At 40.7% G+C, this 14153-nt stretch overlaps 1 protein-coding gene across 1 annotated transcript; it reads left to right on the top strand.

The window, feature by feature from the left end:
* The first annotated feature begins 1373 nt into the window (after positions 1-1373).
* HRG (histidine rich glycoprotein) lies at positions 1374-13077 on the top strand. The gene is made up of 7 exons (XM_065844984.2): positions 1374-1660; positions 5148-5255; positions 6218-6305; positions 6828-6994; positions 8732-8848; positions 10309-10395; positions 11040-13077. Exons 1-7 carry the CDS (start codon positions 1463-1465, stop codon positions 12606-12608), a joined length of 2334 nt encoding a protein of 777 aa, XP_065701056.1. The 5' UTR covers positions 1374-1462; the 3' UTR covers positions 12609-13077.
* Positions 13078-14153: the final 1076 nt, after the last annotated feature.

Below are 14153 nucleotides of genomic sequence, written 5' to 3'. Positions count from 1 at the left end.
TTTTTATCTGTTTTAAACCAATCCACACCAGTTTTGAGTGGCCCCGGTTCTCCTATTGTAAGATTCTCCATTTAGCTTACCTGCTACTGGAGAACTGTCAAGTGTGTCCTGAGCTAACCATAAACGAAAGCTACTGCTTCAGCTCTAGGCATTTTCAAATGTGATTTCCTAAGACATCAGATGTGATAAAAGTTGGATTTTTTAAAATACAGATTAATGAAATGAGGTAAGGGTTAAGAAGGACAACCCATTATATTTCCTAATGTTTGTTACAAAAATAACACAGAGAAGAACTTTGAAGCTACACATATAAGCCCAAGTCAATTATACAGTTAGCACCTTTTTCTATGAGAAGCCTATCCAACCCCTCACACCAACCAGGATTTGGAAAATTTCTCATCTGAATCTGACCTTGTCATTTTGGACTCACATTGAATTTTTGGAGAATATTTTCTTATTCAGAGTTTGAATTTTGTATTCAAACTTCAACCACTGCCTGACAAGTGATTATTGCCTTTTCAGAATGTCTTAAACTATCCTGAATAAGATTTTGCATAAAATGAGAATATTACTTCTCCCTTCTGCTTAGTGGAGGATATCGGCAGATCGTGTGAAAGGTATGAATCTTACTACGTACTGAATTATTTTAATAAACACAAAAAATTACCACAAATTCTCTAAAGAAGTCTATGAAGACTACTAGAACCAAAGAGCACACAAAACTGCTCAGATTGAGGATGTAAAGGCAGCTTTAGGTCACTTTGTGGCACACCTAGATCACACAGGTATGAAGCCAGTCAGTGCCATCTGTGTAGCAGTCTGAAATGACGGAAAGCTGGTAGAAGTCTGCTCTAAATTTTCTGGAGCTGGAAGAGTAGCAGGTACTCACACAGAAGCTACAAACCACCAGCTGGTGAGTGCACCTTGAGCTACGTACCTTTTCCAAATCTGAGTGACCTCCTTGTTTCCCTCTCGCTAGTTCTCTTCTAGGAAAGGATCTGCAAAAACAAGGATATGGATATAGTCATCATCTGACTACAAATATTTCATCGTATTTTCAGTTGAGCTTTTTTTACAATAAACAGAAAACCAAGATTGCATAATACCTGCGTACATAAACTGGACCTTCTTAACGCCAGGCTCAGCAGCACTGTTAGAAGCAAAGTATTTTTCATAGCAAACCACTATTGCACAATGCCTGCCTGAAGTGTCACAAACACAATCCCTTTGATGGGTAGTCCAGAGGGTATTACTACTTTTCTCAAAATCTGCTCAATCACTATATAATCATTTACTTGTTGTTTGCAAAAGTTAATCCAGGGTCAAGGCAACGACACTCAAATTTGTATAAAACCATGCCCTTTCAGCATTCATTTATAACTTTGGTGGGCTACTCTGATTTAAAAGCACACTACTGGCTTTATCAGAGCATGGGCAGTAGTGACCTAGCACTGCAAACAAAATGCTGCTTCTAGCTTCAGCTTTATTTCTAACACTGCTGCAGGGCTCTAACGCCCTAAACAAAACAAACGTTACACCTGCAGACTGCAATACCATTGAAACAGATGCAGGAGTGGCCTTGGATTTGGTCAACAGACATCGCAGAGATGGCTATGTTTTTGGTTTATTCCGTGTTGCTGATGCACACAAGCTACATATCGTAAGTATCGATTTAAAGGCTGATTTACAGAAGACTGTGATCTTATAATATGAGCCAGATCATTAAAAGTTTATGTTTATTGCTTTTAACAGAGCAATGTCGATGTGATTCAGTGAATCAGCACTGATTTGCACTATCACAGTGTTCATTTGTGCATGATTTATTGTACGTAAGCTTGATTTTGATCAACGCTGAATGCCCTCTGCTCCCCTGGCCAACTGGATGTCAGTGTAAGGGATGCTCTGAACACCTGTATACAACGGCAGAAATTAATCTGTCCCATCTGTTGTCAGGTCTCAGATGTTACGCTGAAAATTCATATTTGTAGGGTTTCTTTAAATTGTGAACGTCCAACATTAATTAAGTCAATGTATCCTGCAAGATCAGTATTTTGTTATTCTCTTTATTTTGGAGATAGCTGGATAACTGGAAGGAAGGGAAAAAGGCAGATGAAGCCAAAGGAGATGAAAATGCCACTCTGCAAAAGAGGGGAAGGGCTGGATAGACAATCTGTATCAGTCATTTCCTATTTCCTTCTTATTTCTGTTTCCTAGAGAGGATAAATAAGCCTTTCTCAATGATTGCTTAAATGCAAAAGCAAATTAATAGCAGAAAAAGCAATAGAATACCAGATTTCCTTAGCTAGGAGATAAAAGAGACCAAGGACATCTAATGTGCCTGGCTACCTTTTAGCTGCTTGGCTATGAAACTAGAATCCAGGCAAACATGCATGGTTAAAGAAGTCTATTGTACATCTTAGTATGGCAATGGAAAAAAACAGACTAGTTATTGATGGAACTGCTTAAAACTGACTGTTAGGATAAGAAAAAGTTCAGAAAGTGATCCAAAGCCCTGATTCCTACAGGTCTTCAAAAAAAGCTGATGGATGATTTTGGTTTTCATAGGCAAGGCTGTGGCACATGATACTATTTGGTTTTACGCAGTAGCCAGGTAGTTAAAGAGCTCACCTAGGAATCAATCACTCTTCTTCAGCATTAAGAGGTTCAAACCCCCAAGTCTCCCCTGTTTGAAGAACACTGCTGCCATGCAGTATGCGTGTGCCACCCCTGTGAAGTGCAGCCACTGGGCACTAAGACATGAAAAATTCATTGGATGTATGAGAAAAAAAATCAGTATTTCTAAAAAGAAAAATCTCAGTGTTTCTACATTTTAACCAATTACTGACTATAGAAACTATAGAACCACAACTTGGAATATGGACCAGAAGAGAGAGTTCACAGTTCCAGATGAACACAACAACCTGTAGACTACCATGCTGATGGTTTGCTTTGTACCCTTAGCTAATTTTGCTGTCTTTGAAGTCCAGGCCACAGCTTCAGCCACCACACTGAGTCTATAAGAGCAGAAAAGAGTCTTCTGTCTATCTTCCTGCTAAAGAATTCTCCCTGGAAGGTCTCTGTACCTTCTCAGACCCAAAGCCACCAGGTGTGGTCTCCCGCACACTGACCATGTACACTATTGTTCAAGCAGTTAAGTTGGCTCTGCTGCCAAGATGACATAAAAAAATATTAATTAAAAAAAAAAAAATCAAGTCTATTACATCAACCCTCTTAGAAACTTCAGCAGAGCAATCCCTAGCAGCCAGATCGCTACTGGGTTTAAATGAATGTTCTAGAAGTGTAAAATACTCAAGCGTTCACACTAGAACAGCTCCAGGCTTGTGCTGTGCAGAACTCTGGTGGCCAAGATTATTTTAAAACAACCAAGCAAACACCATGTTGGTTTTTGGTTTTGTTTGTTTCCCAAGAGCTATCCAGCAGACAAACAGAGGAATTTTCTACTACATATTTGGATGCAGACCTTTAATTTCTCCCAAGCTCTGTTTTAGGTTTTATTGACTCCAAATGCATCTTGCTGAAGAAAATTAATATTTGCCAGGGATGAACTGGCTTCTTTAGCATTTCACAAGTTTGGATGACAAAGTGAATGCATCTATTAATTCCAGTTTTAGAGGGCTGCTAGTGAATAGTACATTTTACAAGAGACATCTTACCTATCTTACCTTTCATAAAAACAAATAAGAAAAAAAAAGTCTTTCTCACCATCTCTGTTCTCTTCTCTGTCTGCATGTTACTAACACTTTGTCTAGCAGCTTGAAATTATTGGGATATATAAAACAAAACAGAAAGAGTAACTCCCCCTAAGCAGAGAATAATCACCTGGGTAGTGGGCAGAATGGGTGTCCAGGACAACTAGATTGTTTCCTGGTTCTACTGTTCAACAACATGTGCTCTTGTGCAAATCACATAGCCCCTATTTTAAAACTGAGATAATGCTAAGACATACGCCCAGTACAAAACTAATGTCTAACATGACACCGTTGGACACTCACTAACAAAAATATTACATTAGACTGCAATAGTTCTTTTCCAAGGTCTGATCTGTACAGAAACACTCTGAAAAAGGAACACAAATGGATAAAATTCCATAAAGCCTGAGGACATTTATTCACAGTGAATGGGCTTGCGTAATTTTATCTAAATGACAAAACAAAATACATCTGTTTTCATTCTGCGTGTTCATACAGGGGTTGCGTGAAGTTTAAATAATCCACCTCAAATGCGAATTGAGATTCATTTTCCTGCAAAAAAATACAAAACTGTTTTTACGTGCCACAGATAATTCTTAACACCACATCCCATTACACTGGTAGCCAAATCCAAATTCTGATTCTCCATCCTGCTTACTCAGGAGATAGAACATACTAGAAGAATTTCAGAGTTTAGGCTCCTGATTTTGTAGGGATTATTGCAGCTTTGCTGCATCAAACCCTGAATAAACTGAGCAGGAAGCAAAGTTCTGAAAGACTCTGGTCAATAAAGTCATTTGAAATGGATGTAGCCATATAATTTTATATATGTATATAATGTTTAAATGTAGCTAGACAACTGATTTGCTAACAGACCAATATCTTCTATGTGAAAATCAGAAAGAGGTAATGGCATCTTTTTAACATTGGCATTTTCCCTACTTGAAGGATGCCGGGTTAGTAACAGACTCTTCGCGTAGATTTCCAACAACTGAATTGGAGGCAACAGCTGTGAACTGCAGGAAGGGAAATTCAGACTAGAGATAAGGAAAAAAGGAAAAAGAGGAAAAAACCAAAACAAACAAACAAACAAACAAGTACCAAAAAACAAACAAACAAAAAAAAAACCAACCAAACAAACAAAAAAACAAGTACCGGAACAGCCCAGAGAGGCTGTGGAACTTGTATCTTGGTGATACCCAGAACTGAGCTGGATCTCACTTTGGAGTTGGCTTTGGCTTGAGCAAGTGGCTGGAGAAGACGACCTCCAAAGGTCCCTTCCAGCCTAAACCCTTTCTATGCTTGTCAGCTCAGAAAAACCTTAATAGGGAACTGAGAAACCTACATTAAAGACTAAACATACCTACTTCCAAAAAAAGTCTCTTTCAGACCAAACTTCTTGTATACAAACTCTTTTTACCTGCACTTTTCTTTCAGGGAAATTCCTCAGTCCTCTACTTGACTTTGGATGTGCTGGAAACAGAATGCCCTGTGTTATCCAGAAGACATTGGGAGTCTTGTGAATACGGTGAAATCTATTCCACGGCAAGTAATGGCACTAGGGCAGAATCTTATGTCAATAATGCATCAACCTGATCGTCATCTGAACTGATCAGAAATTCCTGTGTCACAAAATCTCTAAGTGAAGAATAGGCTTCAATACGGCTAACTGTAACATAAAACCTCTTGAATTCTAGAGCTGTTAAACATAAGCTAAAGGTTTAAAAAAGGGTTGACTCCTTAAATAAGTGCAGCATTATTTAACTAGTTGTGTCAAAGGGGCTACACTCCACTGTTGGTAGCAGTACTGATGTTTTAAGAATAATTCACTGACAACTAAAGGGCACTACAAATTATTTTTAAGCATGATCCTAGCATATTAGCCAGAAATACCAGTGTTATATTTTGTCAGTTTTCTGTCATAACATTTGTGCTGTGACAGTGTGAAGTATTGGTAGTGTCAGTGTAAATGTGATACGTAGCAACACTTGTCCTTTATTGTTGCAGTCCGATGATGCAGTCTGGGATGAGAACTACCAGCCTAAAACTTCATTTAAATAGGAGAGAGGTGATACTACCACATGGGACAGAGCAGGAAGGCCCTGAGGAGGGAAGAGAAGGCATTTACTCCTTTTATAAGTTTGGGAATTATTAAGTTGATAAAGATTTATGTAACCTTGAGTATCTCTGACATCCTAACTTCTCCTGCTAGCTAGTATTATCTTACTGTAAATAAGTATTAGAAGGACTGAGAAGGCTGGTTTAGTTTTCCATTGTCTACTCACTCATACAAACTGAGAATTAAAATAAAGGTTCTTGTAGAGGGAAATCCCATTGTACCTGGACACAAATTTTGCGTGACAGCAGAACAAACATTCATTAATGACCACATCTGTTATTCTTAGAAGTACTGTAGATTAAAAGGAGGCATAATTTCTATGATCACCTACATCCAATTAAGTCCAGTGAAAATAACATCATAATCACCTATTCTTTTTTCCTCTCAGGACTTCGGGCAATGTAAGATTATCACATATACAAGCCAGCTGCTGAAGAAACCTCAACTATATGGATTTAATTGTACATTGAGTCCAGGTAAAATAAGCACTGTTGTACGCCAAGGCATAGCTCAAACCAGCCTTAGTACCAAATTACATGTCTGTGCATTGCTAGTGTATGGTAACTGTAATAGATTCATTCATCTGCTTGCAATTCTTCTTTTAGATAATTCAAATGGAATGTTAAGAATGAGTAATAGAATTAAGGTTACTCTGCTTCTATAAACATGCTTTATTAATGTCAGATGGTATCGCCATTTCAGTCCACCAAAACATGATGATGAATATCAGAAAAAAAGTAAAATTGCGAAGAATGCCTGGTTAGGGTGGTAAGATTCTAAAGTGGAGCTAAAAGATTTATAAGAACATTCGTTTTCACAGGTTTTCTTTTTTTCATGTTACAGGATAAACCCATATTTGTAGAGTGAGAGACAGGTATTTCACTTCCAAGGAAACGCTTGCATTTCAGTTTCTCATTATGAGTTCATATTAAAGGCACACATGCTCTCCCGAGAGTATTACTACCCATTGCAATATTAGTCACTCTGTGTTTTCACAGTTCCTCCTGATTTATTAGAGTGCAAAGACTGTCCTGTGAAAGTTGAAGTCTTGGAAGTCACTGAGCAGCATAAAAATATTGCTGCAAAGGCCCTGAAGAAATTCAACAGTGAGAGTAACCACACAAACTACTTCGACGTGGACAAAGTTGAAAAGATTTTAAAGACGGTAAGTGGCATTTTGTACTAGAATTGCTTATAATTGTCAATGTTCTGTGAGCAGCTCCAAAACCACGGGGCTGCAACTTAAACTCTTTTAGGATCAGAAGTATTGCTCATCACCTTTCAGCATAAAGTGCTTAAAATCGAAGGTCCTACTTCTGCAAAGATTTGTTATCAACTTTCATTTAAGCATGTGAAAGCAAAAGGATTTCTCATCTGTTAAACACTATGGCAGTGTGATGGCATACAAGATGTCAGAGCCTTCTTTACATGCATATTTTTTATTTTGAACACCTATTTACCTATCATAATATAACATACAAGAGTTTATTTACTATCGACCAGAGTTCTTCAAGATGTACAGTCATGTGTATTCTATTTGCACAGTCATACATCCTGTCAACTGAAGTCAGATAATTTTTTACTGTTAGAATATCAAGCACAGGGGTACAACACAAAGTGGAACACATTCAGCATAATTTTCAGTCTCGGCTGCAGAGCAAAGCAGCACTGAGAGCTCTGAAGGACAGAAGGTAAATTTGTATCTTTGCTGAACCTCTTGAAGAACTACCGGCTCTGGTAAATAACTCCTACATCTCTCAGTGATGTCGACATACAGACTTATCCTCTGGGTGATTTGAAGTATAGCTCTCACATCACCACAATTTCCTGTTGGTAGATACTGGAGATCTTCACTTAAACAGCACAGGATCATTCTGCCAACAGACGTCAGCTCAGGACACCTCTGTAACGAGGTCCCACGGCCCCTACTACGATTCATGTTGATCTTGGAAACTGCCTAAATTACAGCATGCCAACCCCATCTTCCTGCAGCTTTTAATACTGCTCAGAAATCGGACAGTGCTCTGCTCCATAGTCTCATGCAGGATATGTCCCTACTCCTATTTAGCCCATTGCTGTTTTCAGATTGCCTGGATTCACAGATTTCTGCTTTGTCTTCACACTTCTCTGTCTTTATCTACAGTGACAATTTGGATTGTACCACTGGATTTCAACAGACTGCATAACACTTAGAAACTACGAATTACGATTAAAAAATGTAAAGCATGTGCATCCACTTTTAACCAATTTAGTTAAACTAGTGAAACTTATGTGCACACACTTGCTATGGACACCTTCCATACAGACTTGAAATAAACTGGTACTACAGTTGGAATTTAAAATGAAATATCTCCTTATGGATTCTAATAGGACCACAAACGGCTTCTCCCATGTTCTTATGGAGTAATGTCTTCTCTGTGTTTAATGCCACTGGTAACAGAGTAAGCACCAACCTCACAGCAACTGGCAGAATTTCATGCCAAATTCACATCAGCGCTGTAGCACTATGCACCCCCATCACCAGAACAGGGTGGGTGCCATCCAGTAAGTCTCTCTTTCCACAGGAACAGCAGTTCAGTTTTGGGAGAAAGCTCTATTTTCTAAAAATACAGGCTGAAAAAGTAACAGGTTTTATAACATCCGCATGCTAGATGAAGAAATAAATCAACTACTGCTGGAATTCAGAAATGAGTGAGGCGAGTAAGGTATGAATTATCTAATCTATTTTCCTTACTGAATACATGTATATGTATGAATATTTGAACAGCACAGGTAATGAAAGCATGAGTTAGACAGGATTTTGACAACAATATGAAGTATGGTTGCTTTTAAAATTACAGGACTTTCGTGGGTTTTTTTAATACACCTAGTTACCACTTCTTGTTTGCTCTCTCGGTTTCAGACTGCCTCACGTGAAGGTCACATTTTAGGATTCTCTATAAAAGAGACCAACTGTTCCAAATCCACGCAGCAAGCAAAGCAGGCATTGCAGTGTGATTTTCTGGATGACTGGCACGCTGTAAGTAAAGTTTTAGAACAAGAACTGATAGAATGAGTGGCACCAGAAAGATCTTCCCACAGTATTTCCAAGTGTTTTTTATAAGCATGCACCCAAACTCGAAAATGAAAAAACCGGCAAGTCCATGTCCAGATCCTAATTTCACAGCTGCTCCTTTTTATTCTACGAGGAGCCAATCTGAACTCTCAAATCTAAATATAACTGAAGTCTGACATATTACAGACCTAGAGCTGAGGTTTTCAGTTTGGATCTGGCTTTCGCATTCAAATTCTGGACATTTTCTAGTAAATAATGCAGGCTATTGTCATAGAAACTTTTACATTAACATGACTCGTAGATTTTAAACAAAATACATGCATTATGTCATCCCACTGAATCCAGGGGGAGTAGAATAATTCAGGCTTGTCTATAGATTCCTATCAAAGCACTTTCCTCACCCCACCTTCCCATTACAATAATAGTCTACACCAAAGAAAAAACTAGGCAAGATCATAATTTCAGAATAAATTATTACTCAGAAAGGAAATTGAAGGAATGAAATAAAAATATGGGGAAAATAAATCACGTAGAACTTCTATGTGCATCCATTTTCTTCTCTGGCTCTTATTACTCCGGAAGAGTGGAAAAGGTTGTGCATGAACTGGTAGCAGAGACAGAAGTTCACTAGAATGAAGCACAAACAGATAGCTAGAGGTTTTGAATTCTGTTCTCAATGCTGCCACCGCAGTTGTATGTGTGTAAAATGCTATTAACATGTGTAATCATTGATCGTAATAGACTACTAATGTCCCAAACATAAATCAAAATAAAGCATCTGCTACAGGGAGCACACACAGAACCCCTTACATGAATTCTGTGCTCTTCACACGAGCAATTCCACACACAACGACTAGACAGCAGGTGAAAGTCACAGCAAAGAGGATGCTAAAGGAAGTAATGCTAAAAGATTAGAACGAATTACTTTTCAAAAACTAAAAATGGAAGAAAGCTTTACCTTGAGCATTGGTTGAAACAGCATAGCTACATAACGTCTGTTTATGAGAATGCTGACCAAAATTTCAGAATAGCCCAATCTGAACAGATGTTTGACAAGCAAAGACAGAAATAAAAATAGTCACCCCCAGGGTACTTGTTTTGGAGACATCAGTAGGTGACCAATTTCTTACAGATATCAAAAGATAAGTAAGATGAACAGTAGCAGCCCTCTAGATGCACATGGCGAAGATGTCTTCACAGTCAAAACCACTCCAAAATGGCATCTATTTTAATAATTATTAATCACTGGCGGGTATCACTGATCAGAAAGCTCAGGATCCAGCTAAGTTATGTAAACATACTGAGATATCAAGTGAACTAGCCTCACTTTAAAGTGTTGAACCTTCAGTAGCCTCGATTATCTCCATCACAAGAGCCAACATGTGCATTGTTGTTTTGTTTTGTTTTCCTTTTCTTTCGCTTAGCACGTGGGATTCTGCAAGGCAAGAGTCATCAGTGACACAGAGGAACCTGATGGAACAGATATCAGCTGTGAACTCTACAGTCCCAGGGTATGACCTCACTTACTGAAATGTCTCTGGCTGTATCCACACACAGGTGACAGCAACCCCACTTAGTCCAGGCGGACAGATGACTGCAACAGTTGTCTGTGTCCCTTTATTAGCACTCGGGTGTGATGCAGCATGTCAGGCCAGACTGGCTTTTGACTGCTGCATCAATCGGAGGATGAATTAGAATTGAGCTGTCCCCACTATTCCTTCCAAGGGTGTCTTCTTTCAGCCCAACCATACTCCTTGGTTAAAGTGAGCAGAGACTGGCAAACAAGTTTACAGGAATTTTGGAAAGCAAGAGGAGGGGACATGGGTTTTATCATATTCAGTATTTCAGTTTCTATTACAACAATTACTCCAGTGTGGGTTTTATGTTTTGATCCATCACAGATTTTGCTCAGCTTGTTGTATAATTTCATTTTGTTATGGTGTAGTATTTCCAGATGATTTTCAGTAATTGGCATTTTATCATCTACTACTTCTATCTTGAAAAACAAACAAACAAACCCACAGGTGGTTTTTCCTTACAGGTCACTGGAACTGTAAATGCAAACCTACTAACTCCCACCTCTCTTTCTCACCACTTGCTTCTGTCCTATTAGTATCTCACTTAACACTTCCTTCCCTGGTGTTTTTATAAACAGCAGCATGACTATGGGAAAAGATGCAGACACCCAACACCGGGACAGCCATGCAAAGAACCCCATCCCCACCATCATTTTGGTCACAAACATCATCACAGACATCATCACAAGCATGGATGTCCATCCTCTTCTCAATCTGGACCTGAAGATCCTGAGCACAACCATAGTTTCAACAAACAACATCAAGACAGCCATGAAGGATCTGCTCCTCCTCCCCACCACAGTGGACCACATCACCACTTTCACCCTCCACACCATTGTCCTCCACCTCCTCCCCATTGTGGTCCATATCACCATCCTCCTCCTCCTCCTCCCCATGATGGAACACATCCTCCTCCCCAAGAGGAACCACAACATCCTCCTTCTGCTCCTCCTCCCCATGATGAGCCACATGATCCTCCTTCTAATTCCCAAGAGGAATCGCATCATCTCCCTTCCCCTCCTCTTGATGATGATCAACATAGTCCTCCTCTTGGTCCTCGTCATGGACCACACTGTCCTCCTCCCCATCACAGACCACATCACCACCATCCTCCTCCCCATCATGGACCACACGGGCCTCCTCGCCATTCTCATGGACCACATCAACACTTTCACCCACCACACCATTGTCCTCCACCTCCTCCCCATTGTGGTCCACATCACCATCCTCCTCCTCCTCCCCATGATGGAACACATCCTCCTCCCCAAGAGGAAACACAACATCCCCCTTCTGCTCCTCCTCCCCATGATGAGCCACATGATCCTTCTCCTTCCCAAGAGGAACTGCATCATCCCTCTCCCCCTCCTCCTGAACATGATCAACATAGTCCTCCTCTTGGTCCCCATCACGGACCACACTGTCCTCCTGCCCCTCATGGACCACATCACCACCATCCTCCTCCCCATCACGGACCACATCACCACCATCCTCCTCCACATCATGGACCACACGGGCCTCCTCGTCCTCCTCATGGACCACATCAACACTTTCACCCACCACACCATTGTCCTCCACCTCCTCCCCATTGTGGTCCACATCACCATCCTCCTCCTCCTCCCCATGATAGAACACATCCTCCTCCCCAAGAGGAAACACAACATCCCCCTTCTGCTCCTCCTCCCCCTCCTCATGGACCACATCACCACCATCCTCCTCCACATCATGGACCACATCACCACCATCCTCCTCCCCATTGTGGACCACATCACCCTCCTCCTCCAAGACATCTTTCCCATCTCTACCATCACTACTACAGACATCACCACAACAAGACAAGGATATCAGGAAAATACTTTCCCTTCCAAATAAGAGGAAATGTCTATCGCATTCCAGTTCAAAATCAGCAAGATCCTCTCCCGCCTCCCACTGCAAACTTTCCTGAGCTATACCAAAGCAGCCCTCACTCTGCCAGCGCTGGTGAAGATATTCCTTTCCTTGGCTCAAATCTAAAGGAGATGGCAGAAGCTCTGGGTTTTCCTGATCACCACACACAATCAAAGTCATGCCCAGGAAAGCCCAGACTCACTTTTCCGAAAATTTTGCCCTTATTTCCACATAGCTCCATGGCAGAAGATTCTCCTATATAATCTCAGAGAAAGATGTCCTTGGCTTGAGAGCTGCAGGGCTAACAACAGTTGTACAACAAACGAAAACAGCACATGGAGAAGAGGAAAAAGTACACAATTTCTGGAGAGGAAAAGCACTGAAAATAATGATTAAAACAAGTATTTTGATTTGCCTCTTGATCTCAGCTATCTCAGACTCTTCTGCAGCTGAAAGGCTCAAAATTCTGAGTCCCTCAAATAATGTGAATGGGTACAAGTCTCCCCAGCAAACAATGCTGCTTTAGTTCTAACTAAAAGGAAAATTCCCTGATAGTGAAAACTACCTTCTAAAATCTTTCATGTTCTCATCATACATAATTATAAGATACTTCTCTGAGGAAATCTGACCTAGAGGAAATCTGATGACCTTCCATAAAAAATGATCCCCGGCACTACATTCATGCTTTATAGAGATTTAAAGAAAATAAAAATATGTAAGGCTTTTTCTTGACACAGTTGTCAAAGTTTTGTCTTTTTTGCCACTATGGATGTTCAACTGCACAGTAAATGTCCATGAGGCTTACTCTGGCATAAATTGATTAACAGTGGTTGAGTTACCACCATTATCTAGAAAAGGTTTGAGACTAGTTAATGACTTGTAGCCTAACACTGCAGGGTGGCCTGCACAGGTACGTCCATTGCTACAGCTGCTGGCGGTGATATACCAGAAATACTGTAGTCAGGGACAGCCCTTTTCAAATAGTTCATAATTGCTCTCAGGGGATCAGAAAAGCAGATGCATGTAATAAGTCTTTCATGTAAATGTTTTCTTTATCACTGAACCTTCCTCACTGGAAGTTGCACAGCCGGCAGCTAAGCACCACACAGCTGCTCACTCACTCCCACCCGGTGGGATGGGGGAGAGAATCAGAAGAGTAAAAGCGAGAAAACTGGTAGGTTGAAATAAAGACATTTAAATAGATAAAGCAAAAGCTGTGCACACAAGCAAAGCAAAACAAGGAATTCATTCCCTGCTTCCCATGGGCAGCCAGGTGTTCAACCATCCCCAGGAAAGCTGGGCTGAAGGGAAGAAGCCAGAGAGTCGTGGTCAATGGGGCAGAGTCTAGTTGGAGGCCTGTATCTAGTGGAGTGCCTCAGGGGTCAGTACTGGGGTCAATATTATTCAATATATTCATTAACGATTTAGACGAGGGAATAGAGTGTACTATCAGCAAGTTTGTTGATGACACCAAGCTGGGAGGAGTGGCTGACACGCCAGAAGGCTGTGCTGCCATCCAGCAAGACCTGGACAGGCTGGAGAGTTGGACGGGGAAAAATTTAATTAAATATAACAAGGGAAAGCATAGAGTCTTGCATCTGGGTAGGAACAACCCCAGGTTCCAGTATAAGTTGGGGAATGACCCATTAGAGAGCAGCGTGGGGGAAAGGGACCTAGGAGTTCTGGTGGACAGCAGGATGACCATGAGCCAGCACTGTGCCCTTGAGGCCAGGAAGGCCAATGGCATCCTCGGGTGTATTAGAAGGGGGGTGGTTAGTAGATCAAGAGAGGTTCTCCTGCCCCTGTAC

This window comes from Patagioenas fasciata, chromosome 9 (assembly GCF_037038585.1).
Source record: "Patagioenas fasciata isolate bPatFas1 chromosome 9, bPatFas1.hap1, whole genome shotgun sequence".
NCBI classification, from domain to species: Eukaryota; Metazoa; Chordata; class Aves; order Columbiformes; family Columbidae; genus Patagioenas; species Patagioenas fasciata.
The sequence above is the reverse complement of the archived record's forward strand: the minus strand, read 5'-3'. Positions and strand labels throughout refer to the sequence as shown.